At 40.6% G+C, this 23,943-nt stretch overlaps 1 protein-coding gene across 6 annotated transcripts in view; it reads right to left on the bottom strand.

The window, feature by feature from the left end:
• Positions 1-23,943, bottom strand: part of LOC128737916 (serine/threonine-protein kinase N) — a 214,563-nt gene that overhangs the window by 92,317 nt on the left and 98,303 nt on the right. For all 6 annotated transcript variants that reach the window (XM_053832689.1, XM_053832685.1, XM_053832688.1 and 3 more), the window contains one exon: positions 6,522-6,843. In XM_053832689.1, coding sequence (XP_053688664.1) covers positions 6,522-6,843 — 322 coding nt within the window. The remainder of the gene's footprint in view (positions 1-6,521; positions 6,844-23,943) is intronic.

The raw sequence follows: 23,943 nt of genomic DNA, 5'->3' as shown, positions 1-23,943 counted from the left end.
TTGCTTATATCTCCGGAAGTATTGGGTTCCCCACGACTTTTTTGGTCTGATGAATAAGCTATGCAGGAAGACGATGTGAAGATGTGCGTGCGCGAGAGTGTGGGTGGCAGAATGTCTGCACACAGCACCGGCGGCTGTTCCTTTTACGTCTGCGTGTGCGGCGTAAGCGTTAAATGCTATGTTTCAAGGAATTTGAAAAAAAAAATATTATTTTCAAGCACCAGTGCTGCCAAGTATTTTTAAACTCAATTTGAAAACTAAATTTTCATTTTTATCTCAATGAAGACAATTTGATCTCAAAAATTCCGACTTCATCGTATTTTGCAGATTTTTTTACATAAGAATCATTTATCGCCCCGGGGTATTCCTTGCTGATCCCGAGATACAGCGTTTTAAAGGAGGCGATACCTCATTTTTATGTAAAATTTTTTTCTTTTGCTTATATCTCAGGCAATATTAAGTTTAGAAAGACACTATTTACACATTTTCGAAGGAAATCACCCAAGGAATTCGAAAAAGATATTATTTTTTAGCACCAGTGCCGCCAAGGATTTTTAAACTCAATTTGAAAACTAAATTTACATTTTTCTCTCAATGGAGACAATTTTATCTCAATAATTTCAACTTTAACTTGTTCCACAGCCTGGGGCATCGTTTAAGGAAATCGTGGTTTTTCGCTATTAAAGCTGAAAGCAAATATGAAATACTGAGCATTATCTCATGAATATTAGTTAAAAGTTTCTGAAGCTATCATCCTATGTCTTCTAGGGGGGCCTGCCACAAAAGACGATCATTAAGACTGTCGCAGTGGCCTTTTAACCCAATGCCCTTCTGGCATACAAAAAAAAAAAAAAATGTCTTCTAGTCTAACAGACCTGACAGACTCGTGCGGGTTTCTAACGATGCTCGCAAACTTCAGCGTCGACCGTACAATAGAACAATAGAGGGCTTTGCAGCAATGTGGGTTATTGAATTCAGTGATATAAACTAAATATAAACCCAATATTACGATTGGACATATCAATGATGGCAGGAATGTGGAACTTCGTGGTGAGTTTCTGGTCCAGTTTGGCTCCGGAAATTTCGTAATCAAACTCGATTGCGTTTCTAATGCGAGGAGAGCTGATGACGTAACATTTTTACAATTTCTTACGCACCAGTCACTAAATAAGTCCAGAAGCGTCTGTAACATTCTGCAGTCCTCGATTCGTCTGACTATAAGATAGATTTTCAAATAATCAGTCAACAAAAGTCTTCCACCATCATTGACTATTAGTAACGCTGCATCGTTTATGATAAACCGGATGAACCAAAAAGATTCGTAAAAATTCTCTGGGATTCCTCGCGTTGAAATCGTGTATAGGAGTTCTGCATAAGATTCGTACAGAATGCCTTGCTTATAGAGCCAGAATTCTTCTATTAGAAGCCAAAACATGAAGCCCCAGGTATAACTCGGTAAAAGAATCTCCTTTAGTATGAACTAGGAATATTCGGGATTCTGAAATAGGAATCCAGTATGTGTTGGTAAGGGAAAGCAGAATAGCAGTGGTCCCAAATTGCTACCCTGTGGTACACCAGAAGTTAGTAAGCTGTACGAAAAGTTGCCTATCCGTAAGGTATGTTTCCAACCATCTGCACAATCTTGTGGTACACCAAAATATCTATAGGTTATTTAAATGAATAGTATGATTAACGGTTGAAGTTTTTGGAGCGTCTTTAATTTTTGACAGACACGTATTTCGCCTACGACTTGCAGGCTTCCTCAGTGTCAGTTTTCGAACTGACTAAGCCTGCAAGTCGTAGGTGAAATACGTATCTGTCAAGAAGAAATATACATAGTAGACTTAAATTGGAGTTTTCTTTTTATTTAATTCCATGATTAACGGTATCAAAAGCGGCTTTCAAATCATTATAAACTGTATAAACTTGCGTTTTGGAACGCAAACTAATTACGCAGAACGATGCAAAATTCACCAAATTTGTTTCTACACATCGTCCGGAAAATAATCCATGTTGTAGTGTGCTAATAAACTTTTGGCTGGTTGCAAATAAGGTGTCTGTCATGACAGTCTCGAATATCTTGGATTCAGCGCACAGAATGGTTATTCCATTGTAGTTAATGACATTGCATTTATCTCTACTTCTACAGATTAAAACCATTCAGGAATTTTTGAAAGTATTGCTGTTGCAGCCAATGTTGCGTATCGAGCGAGAATTCAACGATGCCCACTCGCACGCGAAAGAGTATGAGAAACATAGCATTCAATGCTTACGCCGCACATGCAGGCGTAAAACAAACAGCCGCCAGTGCTGTGTGCAGACATTCTGCTACCGACACACTCGCGCACGCACATCTTCACATCGTCTTCCTGCATAACTTATTCCTCAGGTCAAAAAACAACTGCCCGCGAGGCTGGTGGCACACTGGAATATAAATTTTGCATTACTTTTTCTTCTTCTTCGTCTTCTCCCTCGATTCTACTCGCGAGCGGGAGTACGAGCCGCCGCCAGTAATCGGTATCAGCAGAGCGGGCTGCAACGACGAACGACGAGCGTCAACTGAAGCTGTTAGCTAAACACACACTCACAAAAACTCGTTGCAGTGCATGAAGAAATAAGAGCAGGAGTTTTAAAGGGATGCCTGTGCCGGAGTGTGTGAGAAAATTGAACCACAAGAGTGTGGGCTTCGCAATACTGGTTGCAGCGTTAAATTAAACATGCAGGTCAATGGAGATACCAGGTAATCGGAGCACCTGGTTTTAAAATAGTTGTAGGGATTATAGCAGGTCCAGGCGAAAAAGACGACTGACTGAGTTAATTTGCTTTAATCTTAGGAAAACAATTCAATCCAGTAATGTTCGGCTGTTAGATGAGGGTGATGAATGATTCCACAAAAGCATATCTTTATCCGACATTGTTGATGAAAAGCATTGCGGTTTTAGAAAGGGACGCCCAACGACGGACCAAATGTTCACCTTGCAAAAAATACTCGATAAATTCCGAGAATTCAACTTGCAGATCAACCATTTGTTAATAGATTTCGAGGCGGCGTACGATTCAGTTAAATGAAATGAGTTGTGGTAGATTATGCTTAAACATTTTCCAACAAAACTGATTACGCTACGGATACGTGCAACCCATGATGGTTCAAAATCTAGCTCCTCACAAGTTCCTAGGGTTTGCGGACTACATCGATATCATTGGTGTCAACCGTAGAGCTGCTGAGTACACGCATCTTAGGGAGGAAGCTGCGAGGATAGGGCTTATCATAAATTCTACCAAAACAAAGTATATGGTGGCTGGTCTCGTGGTAGCCCTTCGAATTTTGAAAAAGCAGTATTGATAGATGGAGACGCTTTTGATTGGTTGATAAATTTGTCTTCCTTGGCACATTAGTGACATGTGACACTAATGTGAGCAGTGAAGTGAAAAAGCGAATAGTAGCTGCCAACAGGACTTTCTACGGATTACGCAGCCAGCTGAGCCGTAGCCTGCAACTCCGTACCAAACGGTCACGAAACATGAACGTTGAAAGAGATTGACCGACGAGCTCTTGGCGTTTTTGAGGTGAGGTGGCATAGAGCAAGTGAAGGACTGAGCGAACTTGCAGGAACGTATATACTCAAGTTGTTGATATCGACCACTGTGAGTTGGTAGCTGTGAAGGATTAGCCGAATTTTTGTTATAGCAATGCTCTGATACGGACACCAAACAACGGAGCTGGTTTCGAGTATCACTCGCACTAAAGAGGAATATAGCGATTAGAGGCACATACCGGATCCCGGAGCTCATTGACTATTTTAAAAATGAAACCAGGCTGATGGTTAGTATTTAGTAATATTTTTACTGTAGCGTAGTTTGAACGAAAGCATCATCTAGAGAAACTCCAAGGTCACGTACCAGCATGACTTGGATATGAATGGTAGAACTGAATATAACAGGCATTTTTATCCGGCAAAAGACGATAATGTAACTTTTTTGGAAATTGACGTCAGTCAGAAATTTTTGATTATAAAAAACGTTATCGCAGCGCAATCCAAAGTAATTTGAACGACTTTGAATAGAATTTTCTTCAACCATTCGGAAGCGATAGCGATACAGCTTTGATAAACAAAATAAAGCGCAGTGGTCCTAAATTACTACCTTGAAGTACTCCTGAGATATTCATAAACTGGAAGCTGCAATCCGATTTTCACACAAAGGGTGCGGTTCATTAGGTAAGATCGGAACCATTCCACAAGAGGAGGCGAGATTCGTAATTTACGAGTTCAGATCGGTGTTCACCGTATCATTTGGAGCACCAGCACTCATGTTCAGCAAGCATGTTGGGAAGAAGTGCAATAAAATAGTGGTTGTCGAACGTATTGGGATAGAAACCATGTTGCTCCTACGAAATGTAGTGTTAGCAGCTTATGAACAGCACACCATTCATAATGGTTTTAAAAATATTCAATCGTGCACAGTGTCAAAGTGATGTAACACCTCTGTACGATATCGGGGATTGCAACGCTCAGGTCGCATACAAACCGGTTGGTTATTGAGGGGTTTAGCTCACACCCACCCACATGGATCTCGCGCGGCTGAAGCAGCCCTCCTCGAAGTTGCGCCACCGGAAGAAAAAGGTCGAGAATACAGAGTTCCCACGTACCATTTACGTTTATTTCAAAGCTGCGTATGATACCATCGATCGAAAGGAACTATGGAAAACCATGGACGAGAATGGCTTCTCTAGGAAGCTGATCAAACTAATTCAATGGATGGTACACAGTGCTGTGTTTGGATTTCGGTCGGGGATAGTTCGGTTGAATCTCACAAAGCGCTTCGTCAACGTGATGGTCTCTCATACCTGTTGTCTATCTTGGTTCACTACTGGCGGAAAATGACACCAGTCGTTTTTGGATGCGCATTAACAGCGGAAATCATGATTAGAATGGGCTTCAGACGAAACTGCAGTCCAACAGAGATTAGAAGAAGTGCGTGGAAGTGCGTTCGAATGGGCATAATTGGGACAATGGACCTACAGCGACTGTAGTTTACAGAGCCGCTGAGACACTCAAAAACCGCTAAATTTTGAACGAAAGTGCAGTTACCTTTATTTATGATGGTACTCTCCGTTTTGTTTCAAAATTTAGCGGATTTGGAGTGTCTTGGCGCCTCTGTAATCTACAGTCTCTGTAAATGGACCTAGTCGGGTCGACTGTAAAATGGACGAAGAGCGCGAAGAGTTTATCGAAATGAACCGTAATTTTCTTTAAAAAACTCAAAAGAGATCTGCTCCCAAGTAGCACACTTTGGTCATTTATGGTTGCTGCAACTTATTTATGATTGAAATTAGTCATTAATTGGTTGCCGCAACGGACTTGGCGGACTTTTTAAAAATAAAATGGTTGCAATCGTTGATTGTTGAGATTTAGTCAATTTCTAAAGCATTTACATTAAATTTTTTCATATCGAAAAAGGGTCTCGATTTTGGCACGGCTTCGATTTTGGCAACATAGGCGACACGCATTTGTTGCCAAATTCGAAATCCTATGAACTTTGGATTTCCATATCCAGACGGCAATGATACTGAACCGTAAACAATTGCATAAAATATCATTTGAAAACGATATAGTACCTTGTATAATATCCTTTGTCAAGCTTCGTCTACTTTTACGCCTTCTCCCGAGTCAGTCCAATGATACTGGTTTTTCGAAGGCTAATGGATAAAGTTTGACAGAAAACGTCACATTAAGTATGTAAGGGTTGTACATTGATGCAACAGCAACCTAAAGTTGATAATTGGGCGAAGTTTACAAGGCAATTCTGGGTTAATTCTAGTTAATTACCAGGCCCTTAGTTGTAATTAATTAGATTCGTATATTCTATTTTTAAAAATAATAAAGCGTTGTCCCAAAGCTTTAGGGTAATAAAAAGAAAAGTCCAGCTGAGAAATGTCGAACAAACCAACCCAACGTTCACATGAAAAATTGATCTTGAAGGCACCCTAACTAAAACCCAACCACATCGACCGACCTGCCTCTGGCTTTTCCAGCATCATCCGATTTTTCTCGTGCACACCTGAACCAACCGAGCTAGTATCAAACGGTTTGGCCTGTGCGCCCGTGCGTGTGCGGCGCGGCGGCGCTCACGGCGATCGGTGAATCGTCCGTGAATTATCAGCGCTAATTATTTCGGTTTTACAACCGTTATTGAATCAGTGCCGGCGCATTACAACATTCAAATAAAATCGCTACGAAATTAGCTCTAATTGGAGTAGATTATCTTCTTGTTTTTTTTCGTATGTTTTTTTTCTTTCCAATTTTTGAGTGCAGCAAGCCAATGGAAACGGTCGCACAAAAGAGGTCAACTACTATAGTAGACTGCAAAATGAGAGATTTGGCAAATAGTTCAATAAAAACTAATGATACGCTGACGGTCGAATAATATACGATACCACCCCACGTCGTCGAAAATTAGTCAATGTCTTATCGTTACATTGGTGGTGGTAGAATAAATAGGTATCGCAAATTTGCACTCACCTTGTCCATTACTGCTACTAACACTGTTGCCCTGCGTCAGTATGATCTGGCTTTCCAGCTCGTGCAGTTCCGACTTCAGTTCGGCCAATTTGTTGTTGCTTTTTTTGACTATTGATGCTACGTCCGACAGCGACCGCCGGTCGGTGGCCACTTCTCGCAGTTTTTCGGCTCCTTCTTTGATTTTGAGCTCTTTTCTGATTTCGCGTCTGATGGCTTCTTTGATTTCCTCCAGCCGATTGGGCAGCAGGCTCTCCGGTAGGTTGTCCGCCAGTCCATACTTGTGGCTGAGCTCGTACAGGACCGGATGTTTGATGTAATCACCCTGCGGATAGAAGGAAGCGCAATAAAGAATGTAAATTAGTATGAGATTAAACTTATAATCTATACCTATAAAGAAGGATTTCTGTCTGTCTGTCTGTCTGTCTGTCTGTCTGTCTGTATTTTGTTCCTTATAGAATCGAAAACTACTGAACCAATCGGCGTGAAAATTTGCATGTAGAGGTTTTTGGGGCCAGGGAAGGTTTTAGTGATGGTTAGAGACCCCTCCCCCCACTAAGAGGGGGGGCTCCCATACAATTGAAACACAAATTTCTGCATAACTCGAGAACTAATCAAGCAAATAGAACCAAATTTGGCATGTGGGTGTTTTCGGTGACAAGAATTTATTCTAGGGTAATTTGAGACCCCTCCCCTCTTTATAAGGGGAATTATAACTCCTCTCCCCTTTAAGAGGGGGGGCTTCCATACAAATTTCCTCATAACTCGAGAACTAATCAAGCAAATGGAACCAAATTTGGCATGTGTGTGTTTTTGGAGACCAAAATTTTTTCTATGATGAATTGGGACCCCTCCCCACTTTAGGAGGGGGGGCTCCTATACAAGCGAAATACAAATTTCCTCATAACTCGAGAACTAATCAAGCAAATGGAACCAAATTTGGCATGTGAAGGTTTTCGAAGGCAAGAATATTTTCTATGATTTTTTTCTATGATGAATTAGGACCTCTCCTCACTTTAGTAGGGGGGGCTCCTATACAAATGAAATACAAATTTCCTCATAACTCGAGAACTAATCAAGCAAATAGAACCAAATTTGGCATGTGGAGGTTTTTGGAGGCAAAAACATTTTCTATGGTGAATTAGGACCCTTCCACACTTTAACAGAGGGGGCTTCTACACCAATGAAATACAAATCTATACCTATAAAGAAGGATTTCTGTCTGTCTGTCTGCCTGTCTGTCTGTCTGTCTGTCTGTCTGTCTGTCTGTCTGTCTGTCTGTCTGTCTGTCCTGTGTTCCTTATAGAATCAAAAACTACTGAACCAATCGGCGTGAAAATTTGCATGTAGAGGTTTTTGGGGCCAGAAAAGGTTTTAGTGATGGTTAGAGACCCCTCCCCCCACTAAGAGGGGGGGCTCCCATACAAATGAAACACAAATTTCTGCATAACTCGAGAACTATTGCTTGATTAGAACCAAATTTGGCATGTGGGTGTTTTCGGTGACAAGAATTTATTCTAGGGTAATTTGAGACCCCTCCCCTCTTTATAAGGGGAATTATAACTCCTCTCCCCTTTAAGAGGGGGGGTTTCCATACAAATTTCCTCATAACTCGAGAACTAATCAAGCAAATGGAACCAAATTTGGCATGTGTGTGTTTTCGAGGGCAAGAAAATTTTCTATGTTGAATTAGGACCCCTCCTCACTTTAAGAGGGGGGGCTCCTGTACAAATGAAATACCAATTTCCTCATAACTCGAGAACTAATCAAGCAAATGGAACCAAATTTGGCATGTGTGTGTTTTTGGAGACAAAATTTTTTTCTATGATGAATTGGGACCCCTCCCCACTTTAAGTGGGGGGGGCTCCTATACAAACGAAATACAAATTTCCTTATAACTCGAGAGCTAATCCAGCAAATGGAACCAAATTTGGCATGTAGGTGTTTTTGGAGGCAAGAATTTTTTCTATGATGAATAAGAACCTCTCCCCACTTTAGGAGGGGGGGCTGCTATACAAATGAAATACAAATTTCCTCATAACTCGAGAACTAATCAAGCAAATAGAACCAAATTTGGCATGTGGGTGTTTTCGGTGACAAGAATTTATTCTATGGTAAATTGAGACCCCTCCCTCTTTATAAGGGGAATTGTAACTCCTCTCCCCTTTAAGAGGGGGGGGGGCTTCCATACAAATTTCCTCATAATTCGAGAACTAATCAAGCAAATGGAACCATATTTGGCATGTGGGTGTTTTTGGAGGCAACCATTTTTCCCATTATGAATTAGGACTTCTTACCTTTTTAGGAGGGGGGGGGGCTCCCATTCAAACGAAATACAAATTTGCTCATAACTTTAGAACTAATCAAGCAAATGGAACCAAATTTGGCATGGGAGAGTTTTAGATGGCAGAATTTTTTTTCTGTGGTGTATTACGACCCCTTTCCCTTTTAAGAGGGTGGGCTCCCATACAAATGAAATACAAATTTCCTTATAATTTGAGTACTAATCAAGCAAATGGAACCAAATTTAGCATGTAGGAGATTTTTCAGTCTTGAATTTATTTTATGATAGCTAGAGACCGACCTCTCACCCCTGTGGTAGGGAGATATGGACTCTCATACAAATAAAACAGAAATTTTTGCGAAACTCAAAAACTAATCCAACTCGAGAAATTCGAGACTCTTCCATAAAACATTAATCAATAACAAGACCACAAAAACTATCTATAGTAACACTAGATCATTCAGGACGAGCCGGTCGCGAGTGTTGCCGGTGACCCGCCGTCGGAAGCGCCGCCCACTGGGGGGCTTGCAAAACTCGAGATAGTGACAAAGATCATCCGAGATTCATGATTTATGTACAACACAGGTTAATTTGTGGCAATACGAAGTTTGTCGGGTCAGCTAGTTGGAAGATAAAAGAAAACAAGCTCTTAAATTTTTAACCAAAATTTCTGTCGAATTCGTAACACTGTGCATTGATGAAGTTGATCGTGTGCTAAATAGTTTCGGTGAAGAAGCTCGCACACTAACGGAGCGGAAACCGTTTAATTGTCAAATGTGCAAACTGTTTACGAAAGTCGGTCAGCTGCCTGTTGTTAAATACGGTTGTGATCCGGAACGGCGGGGAAAAGTAAGGCACTAGTGTGTGAGGGCCTCTTCTCGGTGCCGCGATGGAACGAACAGGCGTGTACGAAAATTTATGTAAATTATACAGTTCTACGCCGGAGAATGACCGACCACCCTTTTTAGGGGCCATGCCCGAAAAGGTGAATTCGAAAGAGAAAACGATAATTGCGGTCCAACAAGCTTAGGGGGAAACGACATATTTCACGACCCTTCAACAAAAAAAAAACGAATTTCTTCGGCAAGATGCGATGATACCGAAAGTTTGTAGGTCACCGGTATGGTATCGTACGTACTCGAAGTGTAAGTTAAATTTAATTAAGTCATTCAAATGACAGAGAAAATGTAAAATTAGATGCTAATGGAGGGACCAGCCAACTGTATGTAAACTGTTGTTGAACTCTTAGATGCGACAAGAGTACCAGACAGAAATTACGGACATTTAGAATGGGGGGTAAAGTGCTGAAAAAGTAAGGTATAACTGTTATTTACAACGGAGCTGGGCGAACCATGGTGGGCATATCAGACAGAGAGTTAAAGAAGCGAACATTGAATTTTAAATCACTTGCCGGTTGTCTGTCAGCCAGCCAGCGAGTGTTCGCATACATTTGCTGGGATGAACCCAAAACTGACTTGACTTCGGGTAAGTTTCACGCAACTTATAATGAGAAAGATGCCTTCGCAGCCCATGAGGAAAGCAGCACAATTTGCATTACATTATCATACTTTTGCATCAGCATATCTTCAAGTCAGTGCATGGGCCTAGGGAACAGTGATTTAGCTGTGAATTTGGCGAGCGAGGTGTTGAGTGGTGGTTCGCTGACAGAACTCGGCTAGGTTAGGTTGTTGAATAAATTTTCTTTCCAGTGGTGAGTGGTGTTCCTACCTCTGGACAACGTGTTGTGGAAACGGCTGTTTGACAGAGTTCAGAGCTTGTAGAAATTTAAATTAGATTGATCGTTCCAGCAGCAGCAGCAGCAGCAGCACCGTTGATGGATGAAAACACTGGTTTGTGTTCATTTTTCAAAGTTAAGAACATGTGTAACAGTGCCAACCAGGCAGGCTGGACTAATTGTTTTACATGTTTGTTATAATTGGCTCTTAGCAAGACTAGTACAAAATAATTAAATCACAACATAGTATCATGTATGTGAGAGAAGCATTGCAGGTTTATTATTAGAACAAAGTAAAGGAGCCGGCAAACTTATATACGCAAATGCAAATTGAGTCCTTGAAAGTTGACAACTTGATAAAGGCAGTCACGTAAAATGTGACGTCAATCGACGCGTTCAACCGTTTAGGAACTTTAACTGCCATATTTGGTCACTTCGTTGCAACACTGCCGATAGTGAAATCATTGAACGCAGTATTGAAGTATTTCGGTACATGTTCATGATCTCACGAAAATTATTGGCTGGAATTGTTTGGGTTTTCGGACACCATAAGATAAATTCGAATATGAGGCATTCTACGGAGTTTCGTTTGATCGAAATGCTGCCTTCAGTAAAGTTGTAGATATTTTGTTAACACTTTGCACTTTTGAAACAACTAAAAAAGCAAAGCCTAGAGCTGAAAACGTCGTCAAGACTTGACCCTTCTTTATGTCTGTCGATTCGCAGCCAGCCGTAAAGTACAATCCAACTTGTTATTTGCTATTTATTTCTTTCCATCTACCACTTAGTTTACGGTCACTTCCTGGTTCTCTGCTGAAAATAGTGTTGGCTACTCTTTCATCAGGCATTCTGGTCACGTGACCAGCCCACCGCAGCTTGCCACATTGTACCACCGTACCATATCAGCATATTTGTATACTGGATACAGCACCATTTTTCATTTTGCCTCCAAGTTTTTTACGCTCAAAAACCCCAAACACTCGTCGATCGGCTTTCTGCACCGTCCTTGGATCATGTTCATAAAGGGTCAGCGGGAGAATCTGTGTTCTGTAAAGCGCCAGTTTTGAGCGAATTTGTAAACTACGGCACTTTAGCTGGCTTCTTAATCCGTAGAAAGCCCGATTAGCAACTACAATTCGTTGATTTACTTTGCATCCCAACCGCTATTCAGCGTAACTAGTTTCGTCGGAAACCATGTTCTAGCATTATCTGTCACAACTCATTCATTTGACTGAATCGTACGCCGCCTTAAAGTCCAGAAACAGCTGATGAGTCTGCAAGTTGTACTCCCGGAACTTGTCTAATAACGTATGCAGGGTAACCATCTGATCCGTCGTGGAGCGACCCTCACGAACACCAGCTTAGTATTCGCCAACGAAGGACTCCGCTAATGGTCTCGGTTTACGCAACATGTTACGGAAGAGCACCTTATAGACAGAATTGAGAAACGTAATGCCTTGATGGTTTTCACACTCAAGTCGATGTTCTTTTTTAAAAATAGAGGGCAAATGAGGGCATCCAATCACTCCTCCGGGATGGATGGATGGATCTTCCTCCTAGAAACTGACAATGATCCAGTAAATTGCTTCATACAGAATGCTGGGGGATCTGTAGATGCCGCAAACGGAGCCTGTAGAGTACCAGGGCGCCCTGCACACTAATTTACCATTGCTGAATTAAGTCAATTACTGATGCAGTGGAACATATCTCGTGGGATTTATAAGAAGAAACTTAATAAAAATCTCTGGTCTACACCAGCCTCTGTCTGTCTGTCTAGCAATGGAAAAAAGCCATCTCCCAAAAAACCGAAGAGGAATGGGACAGGATGTTCGAGTGCAAACCAACCATCCCGCTCGCCCGTGGGGAAAGGACAGGCTACTGTTGAAGCCTCCAAGCTTTCCATGGACTCCACTAACTACTGGTGTCTCCTACAAGGAGGCCGTAGGTCAGATCAAGGTTGGGATCCTCTCTGACGACTATTCCAGCACTGACCTGAGCACTGCACGTACAAGTGCTGGCTCTTTCTTGTAAAGACCAGCAAACTTCGATTAGGTTAAAAAAGGTGTTGTCCAGCTTACTATAAAGAGCAAGATTCGTTGCTCTGGATGTAAACAGTGTTCCGCATCCTAAAATTCTTCATGCTTTCTTCCCACAAAGCGCAACATTTGATGATGAGACTCAGATGACTCATAGAAAATCAAAATAATAATCTCGTCACCGAAAAATGGAGAATCCTGCACCCTCAAATGTGTTAAATGAAATGATAGACTCTGCATAAAATAGTTATAATCCACTTAAAAGAGTTACATGAACTAGGAAAGTTATCTGGTGGAACAAAAAGTTCTAACGGCTTCGCAAAACGGCCCGAAAATTGTTCAATACTATGGGCTGAACTTTATATATGAGAGCTCTAAAAAACATTTCGAATGCCGAGATAAATTCTATACGCAAACAAAAGGGACACTCATGAGAAACTTCGTTTTATTTTTTTTACATTTTACAGACAAAAATTCATATTATCAGGTAGCTGGGAATTTTTCAAACTGGTAAACGATCACCAGAGATTAAGCAGAGCTGACACGCACAGTTTGATTCGAATTTGCTCTTTTGACCGTACCGCCTCAGCGAAGCGTAATTTGCAAAATTCATGTACGAAACATTCACAGAGCTATTTATAATCTACAATATCGCTGAAATAGGTATTGCTTTATCTTTAATAAGTAACAGTGTGGTCCGGCTCCCAATCTAGAAGAGATCCGGCAAAAACTCGGTCGCCTAATAAATAATAGACCCGCCGGAAAGTACCGACTCTCAGTAGAACACTACAAAAATGGAAAAGAACCACCAGAGCAACGGCACTTCGCTAGATATTTTGAAGAAATTTGAGAGAAGGTAAACTACCGGCAAATTCTCCAGAAATGTTGGGAGTACTTATAGGTCAACGCATCATATTTTCGTGGATTTCAACGCAGCATACGATACAGTCGAGCACGAACAGCTATGGCAAATAATGCACGAGAACGGTTTTCCGGACAAACTGACGCGACTGGAACGAGTATTTGAAAGAAAGATGTTGCGGACTTTTTTTACCGGAGTACAAACGGGTAGCAGAGAGTGGCGTAGACATATGAACCACGAGTTACAGGCAGTGCTTGAAGAGATTCCCGTCGTGCCCCTGAAGAAACTTAGGAGACTACAGTGGGCCGGCTACGTCGCAAGGATGCCGGACGACTGTACCGTTAAGTCTGTTTTCTTCAATAACCCCACCGGATTCAGGAATTGAGCGGCCTAACGTGCTAGATGGTTCGACCAAATTGAAGCCAATTTGCGTGTGTCGAGACGCTAAACGAATTGGCAATAGGTAGCCAGGACCCAGTACAGTGGAGAGAAATTCTTGATACAGCAAGAACCATTCCGGTTCTATGCTGCTAGAAGAAAAAGAAGAAGAAAAAGTGAATTCCTGAATGGATCAATCCAGCAAGCAATGAATTTGTCCGCCATTTTTGTAATAATTGTCGGTGATGGTATTCACTCATCCAAAATCTTTCAAAATATCTTATACTTTTCAATTAATAACACAAAATTCTCTTTTGCGAAATAAATTTATTACCCAAAAAGTAATAACGTGCATTAGTTGGACGGTGTATTGTAGTTGAAAGTAGTAAAATGTGTATTGTTTGTAGAGTTTCATCAAAATCGAATATTCTTTATTGTTATAGATGATGAAACCTACAGCAAGGCAAATGTCGAGAAATAAACACTATGTTGCCATCTCTAAGTTTGTAGTTTTCGAGAATTTACGGAAGAAGAAGCTGTTGAAATTCGTTAAAAAATTCCTTATCTGCAGGTGATCTGCAGATAAGGTGATGGTAAAATGAATGGGCACGTTCATTACATCGGGGATCGCCAGCGGACAAATCTACAAAGACGAATATTTTCGTACCAAAAGTGGGTAACCCTCCAAACAACACTTCGAAACTTCGTCTAATTTAGAAATGAAGGCAAAGGTACAGGCCTTTAGGTCAGGAGAAGACGGTAAATAACGCAATAACATCAATACGTAATCATCTCTTTTAGTACTTCTAGAATGTGTATTTTCTAGATTAGTATTTTCTTGAATGTGAAGTTTCAACTTTGAAGTGAATCGGACCTAAGAAGAAAAAAAATCAGAGGGGTTGTGCACAAGACACGACCGCGCGTCTCTTTGTAGCGATAGTCGGATGTATCAATGTATGTAATAATACGATTCTTCATGTATACAAGCTACATACGTAACGTTTATCAAAGTAGTAACATTGTATACATTCAATCCTCTAACGATTTTGGAGTTATATCCATGAATTGATTGAATCTATTTTATTAAAACGAAACCAAGTCAGTAACTCAACCAAACAGTAAATAAATTTTTATGATCTGTTTCTACGTTGAAAAGTGCTTTTCCTCGGGTAATCGGTAGACGGTACGCGTGAGTTTTCTAAAAGTAGAAAATTTTGCGCAACTTTTCTGCGGCTTACAAAAGAACACTGATAATAAAGCATTTGCAACCCGCAGACGTTTTGGAAGTCGCAGAAAATGTCGCCCGTGACCAGAAAATTTATTTCCGTCATTTGTTGTCGCCTGCAATGGCGAAAAGTTCAATTAACTGTGCAAGAAAATATAATAAGCTCTTCAATCGTTGTGTGGCCCTTAAAAGGACCGATTGTTTGATTATCATAACTCCAGTTTGCAGTAAACTTGCACTAACGCACTTAACGCAATTCTCTGTTCGGTAAATTGTACCGAGTACCGATAACCGCAAACCAGGCACGGCTTGTTGCGGACCGGACCAACCGGAAAGCCTCAGCAGCTATGCGATCAACGGAGCCGTTCGTGTATGGTCCTGAGTCACGATGAAATACCACTCCAAGTGATTCTGGTCCTTTTGTTGTCGCGAGCTGCATATTTCCTGCCAATTCCAGAACTTCAGCAGCAAGATATTTCAGCACGGCAGCGAAACAAGTGCTCCAGCTCCAGCACACGCTCAGTATACTTTCCTTTCCTCAGCAGCCGATGAACACGACCGACCGGGAACTGCAGACGTGCACGAGTCGAGCGTGACTTTCGTTTGCCCCTGGGTGCTTCTTCCTTTGACGCGTCCAGACAATAAGCTGCCAATAAGATGTTGGCAGTAGCTCACTCAGCTAGCGTTTAAATAATGCTGTTCGCCGGCTTACCTCGTGTTATGTACCAGAGCAAGCGACAAGAATTGGTTCCGCCTATTTTTCATGACCCTTCATTCTATCATGTACGTTAAATAAAATGGAGCATTTCAATTTCAGTCTGAACAAAAGAGTTAACCATAAAAGTTACCAGTGAGCCGTTCGCCTTTTACTGCCAAAGAAAAATTGCGTAACGTATTATTACTGTAGCATTGGTGATGGATAAATTTGTGTTGCTAAAGAAAACCAAGTGAAAAGCCCTAAGTTTCAAGTTTCCTAGGTTTCATCAATTACCGAAAACCGTTCTTTGATGAACGAACAAATTCTTATATGAAGATGCAAAAGATGTTACTAAAACTATTTCAACCCATAGTTTTATGCATTTGAACGCTTGAGTGAACACATTTACCTGGAGCTGGTATATTTGTTGGCTGCTTTGGTACCTTCCGAGACGGCCAACTCAACTAGCAGCAACAAGCGAACAGAAGTGCCAGAGGTGATCGGTTAAAATTATTTGATAAGAAGGGAACAATTAGAATCAATCGAATTAAAAAGAATTAAAATCAGTGAGCGAGAATTCCTCAAATCTTCATGAACATTAAGTTTGGTTCTTTAAAAAAACATTTTGTCGACGTGAAATGTTGGAAATTTAAGACTTTTTTTCCGTCTTCTTGGGCAGCAACAAAACAGCTTGGATGTTTGGAAAAACACTTCTCTGAGCAGTGGTGACACCGGACAGCAATTTGTTCAACTGTTCGTTGTTGCGGATGGCCAGCTGCAAGTGACGATAATTCTGATCGTTTCGTTGTCACGAGCAGCATGTTTCCTGCCAATTCCAGAACTTCCAGAACTTCTCGGAAGATACCAAAGCAGTCAAGAAATATACCAGCTCCAACACACGCTCAGCACGCTTTCCTTTCCTCAGCAACCGATGAATACGACCGACTGGGAACTGCAGACGTGCACGACTGCGTCACCGCTCGTGTTGCCGTTTTCGTGGTACATCTCAATAAGGAATTTTCAAGCCAATTAACAATCAACGAGAAAGGGTAGGATTCCATTTAATTCAAAACCACTGTTAAAGACTTAGGAATTTCGCTGTAAGCTTCCTTTTAAAGATCATAGCACGTAAAGATAAATTAGCAGACCTCGAATTTTTTTCAATGTACTGTTTTCGTTCATAAGTTCATCAAATATCAACTGCAACGTAGCCGTAGGGTACATTACCAGTTGGCATCCGAAGAAATCTGTCAAAAAAAGTAGGTCATCTCTCGAAAACAAAATGTGGAAGCGAGGCTTTCGTTTTTCTTTAATATTCATGTGAAGCACTAAGTTTTTTTCAACGCCAATACTTGACCTTGGTGGAGGCACAGTATAGCGGCAAATTTGAATTCCAATTAAGTCGAACTTAGCTGACTCATACTTGAGGTACGCTTGGAATGAAGGAAACCATTTCAAAATATCCGGAAAACTTTCATCCGGTAGTTTTACAGCTATGTGGCTGAAACAAGCATACTTAGCGACTACAATCATTATTGGTTCGAGTTAATGGTTGGCCACAAACAGATCGGGAAATTACCGTAATATAAAGGTTTTTATTGCCTCAGCAGAAACATAATCGTAGGAGATAAACAATCAATGTAATTAAAGCAAGCATAATATGGAGCAGAATACTGTTGATTTTTTTTGAACATTTTCCATTCGACTTTCCCTCCCAAGACGATTGTAACATTTCCCGATGATTTATTGAATCAAACCTACATCGGATAAGGCAACACACATAAATAGTCTTACGCACGATTCCGTTACAAAAAAACGCTGGTGGGTAAAATGGGCATCATCATAGCAAGGAAGGAAATACCTTATCTCCGGGTGCGGCGCTAACGCAGGTGCTAAACACACGGCTGCGCCTCTTGCTGCTGGTCCGGCGGCGGTGGCTGTACCGGTACTCGGCAACCTGAAGATCCATGCTCCGTTAATTATCTACCAGGGCAAACTTTGTGTTCGACACTATTTTTCGCATTGGGGTCTCTGTTTTTCTTTTCTTCTTCTCTGGACCGCACCAGCTTCAGCTTCAGTCGGCCCGAACGTCCGAGTTTCCACCGTGGCCGACGAAGCACCCGAAGGATTGTTTCTGTTCAGCAGCAACGCCCCGCACCAACTACTGTGTGTACTAAATTTATCGGATTTTCTTTTACGCTCGAACTCCGGCTTATCGGCTACCGCACTTTGATTTTACTGCCGGTACAAGATTCCGCACGCATCCGACGGTCGACCGTTCAACTGGGATGGGGAAGAAAAATTAAGTCTTCGGAAGGCAATTTATCGATTCGAGATTGGTTTCACTTTCATATCACGCACAGACAGTTAAGTGTGCCGCAGTCTACTTCTTCTCTTTCTCCGCTGAAGAACCCCTCTTAGCAGGTACCGGACGACCGGATGAGTATGCTTACTTGCAGCACTGACTGGTAGCAGCACTGACTGGCGCAGCTCTCGATTGGTGCCATGTGCATTCAAGTCAACCCCCCTGGGGAGCACCGGCACCGGCACCGACCGGCACGCAGAGCGGAAGCACTTGACGGAGCAATACAATTAAGGCTTATTACGCCTGATAGTGGTGGCTGGGATTGGGAGGGCATGTGGACCCAACAACGCAACGGGGAGATTGTGGGAAATATAATAAACCGGCATTGCGTAAATAGCCTTACTACACCATTAATATCAGAGTGTCAGTATAAAAAGCTTCTCCTAAAATACAGTTCAAATTAGTCTACTCCTCTTTCTAGTAGCAATTTTTTGTTTAAATTTTATTTAAAACAATTCATGCGGTGTCGTTCACCGCTAACCGATAACACCTGTACCTGGTAATTAATTTCCAAATTAACAACCATTTAAGTGAATTTACCGGGGAAAAACGACTAATCGTTGTTCGCTACCGGAGACAAAAAATCTGTTAACCGGCCATAGCAGAAAACAACACGGCACCGGTAAGGGCTTAAGTGAAAGTTTGGGATGTTTCCTCCTACCGGTTCTCCACCTTTGCGGTGCGTAGACATTGTTTTCATCGAAACGAATTTTTACTGCCGGGCTCGAATAGCTTAAAAACTATCCTAAGCCAGCCGCCACCGGCCGGTATTTCACCATTCAGTGAACAGTTTTTAGAAGAAGAAAAACTATGTTTCAAACATATCCTTTCCTCGGGTTGATGAAACATCAACCACTCGGTGAAATATTTCTGAGTTGATGAGTTATGCACTGGGATCTGACCGTATGAGCCTCGAAGCATGAAATACGGGAGATGCTATGCCGCAAAGGAGATACTTTCGCTCCTTACGGTGTACGGTGGGACTGAAACTTGGTCTTAATTCACCAAACATCAAACACTTGTCCGTTTCAGTCGAGCAAAACATTCCAACATTGACTTTGAAATAGTTGAGCGATGACGATGGCTTATCCGGTGACAGACAGAACCCCGCTTAAATTGTTTCAATGAACTAACAGCTGCATGCGTTGAATAACTAGCGAGTTTTCAGGTTGGAGATAAATTCCAATTCCAGTAACGTTTGAAGCACACTTCACTTTCACTTTTAAATCGAGTCTTAATTTTATTTTTCAGTTTCACAAGCTTAGGCTAAGAAAGCCTCTGTTGCAACACCCGACGCGTCACGTACGAAACAGAATAAACACTAATGATTGATTCACGATAAATGAATCATGACTTCTCCCCCCCCCCAGTCTGATGGATGCGAGCGGTGGCACGATTCGAGCGTGTAGCAATCCTCGACCACGCTAAGGCACCAGCGCAGTTCGTTCTACGCATACCGCGACAAAGCTGCGAGACCACTAACACCCGCGTTATTCCGACGAAGCGGCCACACTGAACCGAATCGATAAGGATCTAATTAATCGCACTTCGCGCGCACTGGCTTCACCCTATTCTGGCTGGCGGCTCATTTCGCGTTATCAGCCGCGGTTTACTGCCGATTACTGCTGTGGTGGTGGTAATGAAGCTGGCTGGTTGGTTGGTTGGGTTTGTGTTCTCGGTGATTCATCCGAAATTCACTAAAACCGTTGGCAAAGGCCAACGTCGAGCAGGAAAAAAAAATTCAGCTCTGATAATATTAATCAATCGGTGCTGGCAGGCATTGTGGAACGATTACCACCAAGTAAAAGTTGAGTGATATTTTTTCCCTTTCAAGTAAATTTTAGCCAACTTTAAGGGTGAATAATTATCCGTAACTTATAAGGAAGGCTATGATTTTCAGCCATTCCCGAGGTGCTTATCTTATCGCTGATAGGCAATTTGCATAATGGTAATTCTAGTGTAGCGAGTCGTAGTCCGCATCAGCACTGTGAAAATAATAATTAACCCACGCGAGTAGGTTTAACCGGTAGATTTTGCTCTACGCGAGATAGTGATAGGGAAGAAGGATACAAGCAGTTACAAGTAGTTATCAAAATGCGTGTAGATTAGTAAGAGGATAAACATTTTTATGAAATTGTAACATTGACTGGAATATGTAATTAATGTGTAATAAACATATAATTTAGAAAATCTAACAATTTATACAGATTTTCAGCCTTTCGTATTTTGATCAGACGTAAATATATGTTTTTAACATAATAAAGTAATTGACATTGTCTCAAATACAAACAGTCTCAAAAATAGAGTTACGTTTCTTTGTTGAATTGACCAGATATTCCGGTCATATTTCTTTGTAACGCCAGTCTTTGCAGTAGATGAAGTGAATGACAGCAGAAGATAGTGAAGAAACATAGGTGTTTTATAGAATCCCCAAGGCACAACAAAACGCTTACGATGTCGCGGTTAGCAAAAACTAAGTGTGTGGTGCGTGTGCGGAATGGTAAAATGAGAAGAGCGCAACAAAACAAAGATATTAGACTGCCTAATAACTTAAATTAGGGCCAGAAATATCAAAACACAAGTAATACAACCACGGCGCACTCATAGATGCCATCGAAAGTTGAAACGTTTCTATTGTGCACTACCAGAATGTGCGGGGTTCATGTACCAAAACGAGCGATTTACGACTACTACTTCCCGGTTGTGACTATGATACCTTGGTATTCACTGAAATCTGGTTTCGACCCAATATTTACGATTCAGAGCTAATATCCGAATACTGTTTGTTTCGATGTGACCGTAGCAAGCTTGTCAGAGATCCGAGAGAGAAGCATGGATGAGTGCTTGTTACAGTCAAAATCAATCACAAATGCATCTCAGTCTCGCAGTAAGCTTAAGCAGGTCGCAGTTCTAGTCAAACTTCTAGCCCTAAAGTGCTTGAAGTCCCTGCAGCTGACACACGATCACGCTATTGAAAAGTTTAACTACATGGGATTTGCAGCGCAAAAATGGTGTTTGCCCCAAATCCGGTTAGTACCAGACGCAGAGGTGTGCAGCGTGCTAAATGGTTTGACCAAGAAAGGCAGGACGTGGACGAGATTGACAGCCATGGACATCACTAGATGGCTCATATCTCACCAAGCACAGTTTCAATCTGTGTCACCTTAATTTGCTCCAGTGCATTTTTCATCACGTTTGGTGCACCACAGGGTAGCGTACTAGGTCCACTCATATCGATTCTGTTTGTGGATGACGTGTGTTCTCGACTAAGGACGCCGTAACAAATGCTTGCTGGTGATCTCAAATTCAATTATTAAGCTCTACAAAGTGTTATCGACGAGCGTTCGGGTGTCAAGAAAATGACATAATTTCATACCAAACTATACACCAAAATGCAGGGTGATCTGCTTTGCATGTCGTTTCGTCTCAATCAATATTAGATTTAACGTCCTCTCTTTTCGCACCCAAAATTTGAAATAACGTGCTCGTCAAATATCGTGAGGAAATTTCAGGAAATTCGAAATATCGTCCTTCCTTTTTGCATCCAAAATTGGAATAACCATCTTCTTTTTTTACGCTCGAAATTTGAATTACTGCCCTCTCGTTTTACGTCCAAAATCCAAATTTACTTTCTCTTTTTTTACCCCCCGACATTTGAATTAACGCTCTCTACTTTTCCCTACTAGCACAGTTGTTATAAACTGGTTGTGGTAACCGATTAATGACTAATTTCAGTCATAAATAGGTTGCAGCAACCAGAAATGACAAATGTGTGCTACTTGGGTTACGTCCAATAAATGAATTACCATCCTGTCTTTTTACGTCCAAAATTCGAATTGCCGTTCTCTCTTTTCACGTCCAAATTAGAATTAGTGTCCTCACTTTTTACGAACGATTTTTTTTACATCCCCCCTCTAATAGTGGACGTAACACTTGAGACTTTAGTGTGTAATACTTTTGAGATATTCGAATTCTTCAAAACAAATTTTTTATCGTTGCTGTATTAGGCCATTACAAATATTTAAAAAAGTTTTTGTCCCTCCGGTGTTGGGCCACTGAAGGAGGGGGGGGGGAATGCGAAAAAAAAAGAGAATTTTTTAATCGAGCAAAAAAATATGGATTTTAGGCATTTTTATTTAAAGTTTAAACGTGAAAACCAAATCTATTCTTGCTTTTAATAAATACGTTGTTATTTTTCATGCAAAAATCTACGAACAAAAAGACAAAAACGAAAGAATTTTTTTTTGGCCGAGTTTCAGAAATTCCGCTGTGTGAACTTTCATTTCTATTTCGTGACAGAAGCAGCGTTAACTCAACTCGTACACTCATTTTTCGAGTTTTTCAAGCTATAGATCCCACAGACAATTGATTTTATAAAAAAAATTAACTCATATCCTACAAATTATTATTTTGCCCCCCTAGTTTTCAAGCCAATTTCTAAGGGGGGGGGGGGGTGACAAAAACTTTGAAATTGATTTGCAATGGCCTTATTTTGGTGCTTTTTATCACAAGTCATTTTGGAGCAATTATATTATCATTTTTAAAAATGTTTGTTACCCTGTCAGTTTTGTGTTATTTCTCTATCGTTATTGTAACATGTTTACCTCACTTTTTTGTATTGCTTTTGAGCCATTTTAAATTTAAATATCATTGGTGTATCATTTTTGTGTGATGTTTATAATTTTTGTGTTGTTTTTGTACTACTTTTATGTTATTTGATTTACATTTTTTTGTCATTTTTGTAGTATTATTTTCATCAGATTTACATCATTTTTTAAGAATTTTTGTAACACTTGTAACATTTTTTATGTTTTTTGTGTCATTTTTTCCACACTTTGGTTTTGGTATCGTTTTTGTGTTTTTTTTGTGCCATTTTTGTATTATTATTAGTGTCATGCGTCCTTTAAGCAATTTTTGTAATGAAATATTTTATTCTTTTTATACGATGGTAACAAACAAGCTGTAATCCAAATTGGTGGCAAACCCAACCTTGTAGAAGTCCTGAATGGCCCAAGTTGTTAAAGAGACTAATTAAAACAAAAAAAGAGAACAAATGTGAATGGCTTACTTATAATTTGTAACATTTAGCTTTCTATACATAGAAGCATATTTTCGAGTTACTTTTGTGAACTATTTGTATCATTTTTGAATTATTTTTATGCCAGTATTTGAACTGTTTTTGTATCTTATTTGTATGATATTATTTTTAAATTTTTTTAATTTTTTGTCATTTGTACTTCCTTGTAATTTTTCAATCTTTATTTGTACCATTTTTGTCTATTTTCCCGGTATCTTTGTGTCAGTTTTTGTACCATTTTTGAGTAATATCTTTATTAGCATCATTTTTGTATTGGAAAGAGTTTGTATCATATGACTGATTCAAGTTTTTGGAGCGTCTTAGTAGAATACGAAACCTGGAAATTAAATAAAAAAAATTTATCCAATTTAATTCTACTATGTATCTACTAAGACGCTCCAAAAATTTCAGTTGCTTGCTTTTATTATTCACTGTTTATGCGCAATATCATTGTTTTCGCTTGATAACGTTCTTTGGAACATATAACCAATTAGTCAATTCCCACGTACGTTCATAGGAAGATTCATCTTGTAAGCTTCCATGTTTGGAACTCATAACAATCAACTAAAGTGCAGAAAAACAGGACATTTAGACATATTAAAAGAGACTACGAAAATCGAATTACTTGTCGCGGGAACCACCGAAAGATAAGATAAGGGTTCTCTTCACCGCATAACTACCACCGCTTTAGCCAGAAATCCCTCTTTCTCTCTATCTCAATGAGGTGTGTAGTGCACCTGTACCTTCTTCCAAGTTGAACCACTGA

This window comes from Sabethes cyaneus, chromosome 2, assembly GCF_943734655.1.
Source record: "Sabethes cyaneus chromosome 2, idSabCyanKW18_F2, whole genome shotgun sequence".
NCBI lineage: Eukaryota > Metazoa > Arthropoda > Insecta > Diptera > Culicidae > Sabethes > Sabethes cyaneus.
Note: the sequence above shows the minus strand (reverse complement) of the source record. Positions and strands in the feature narration are given on the sequence as shown.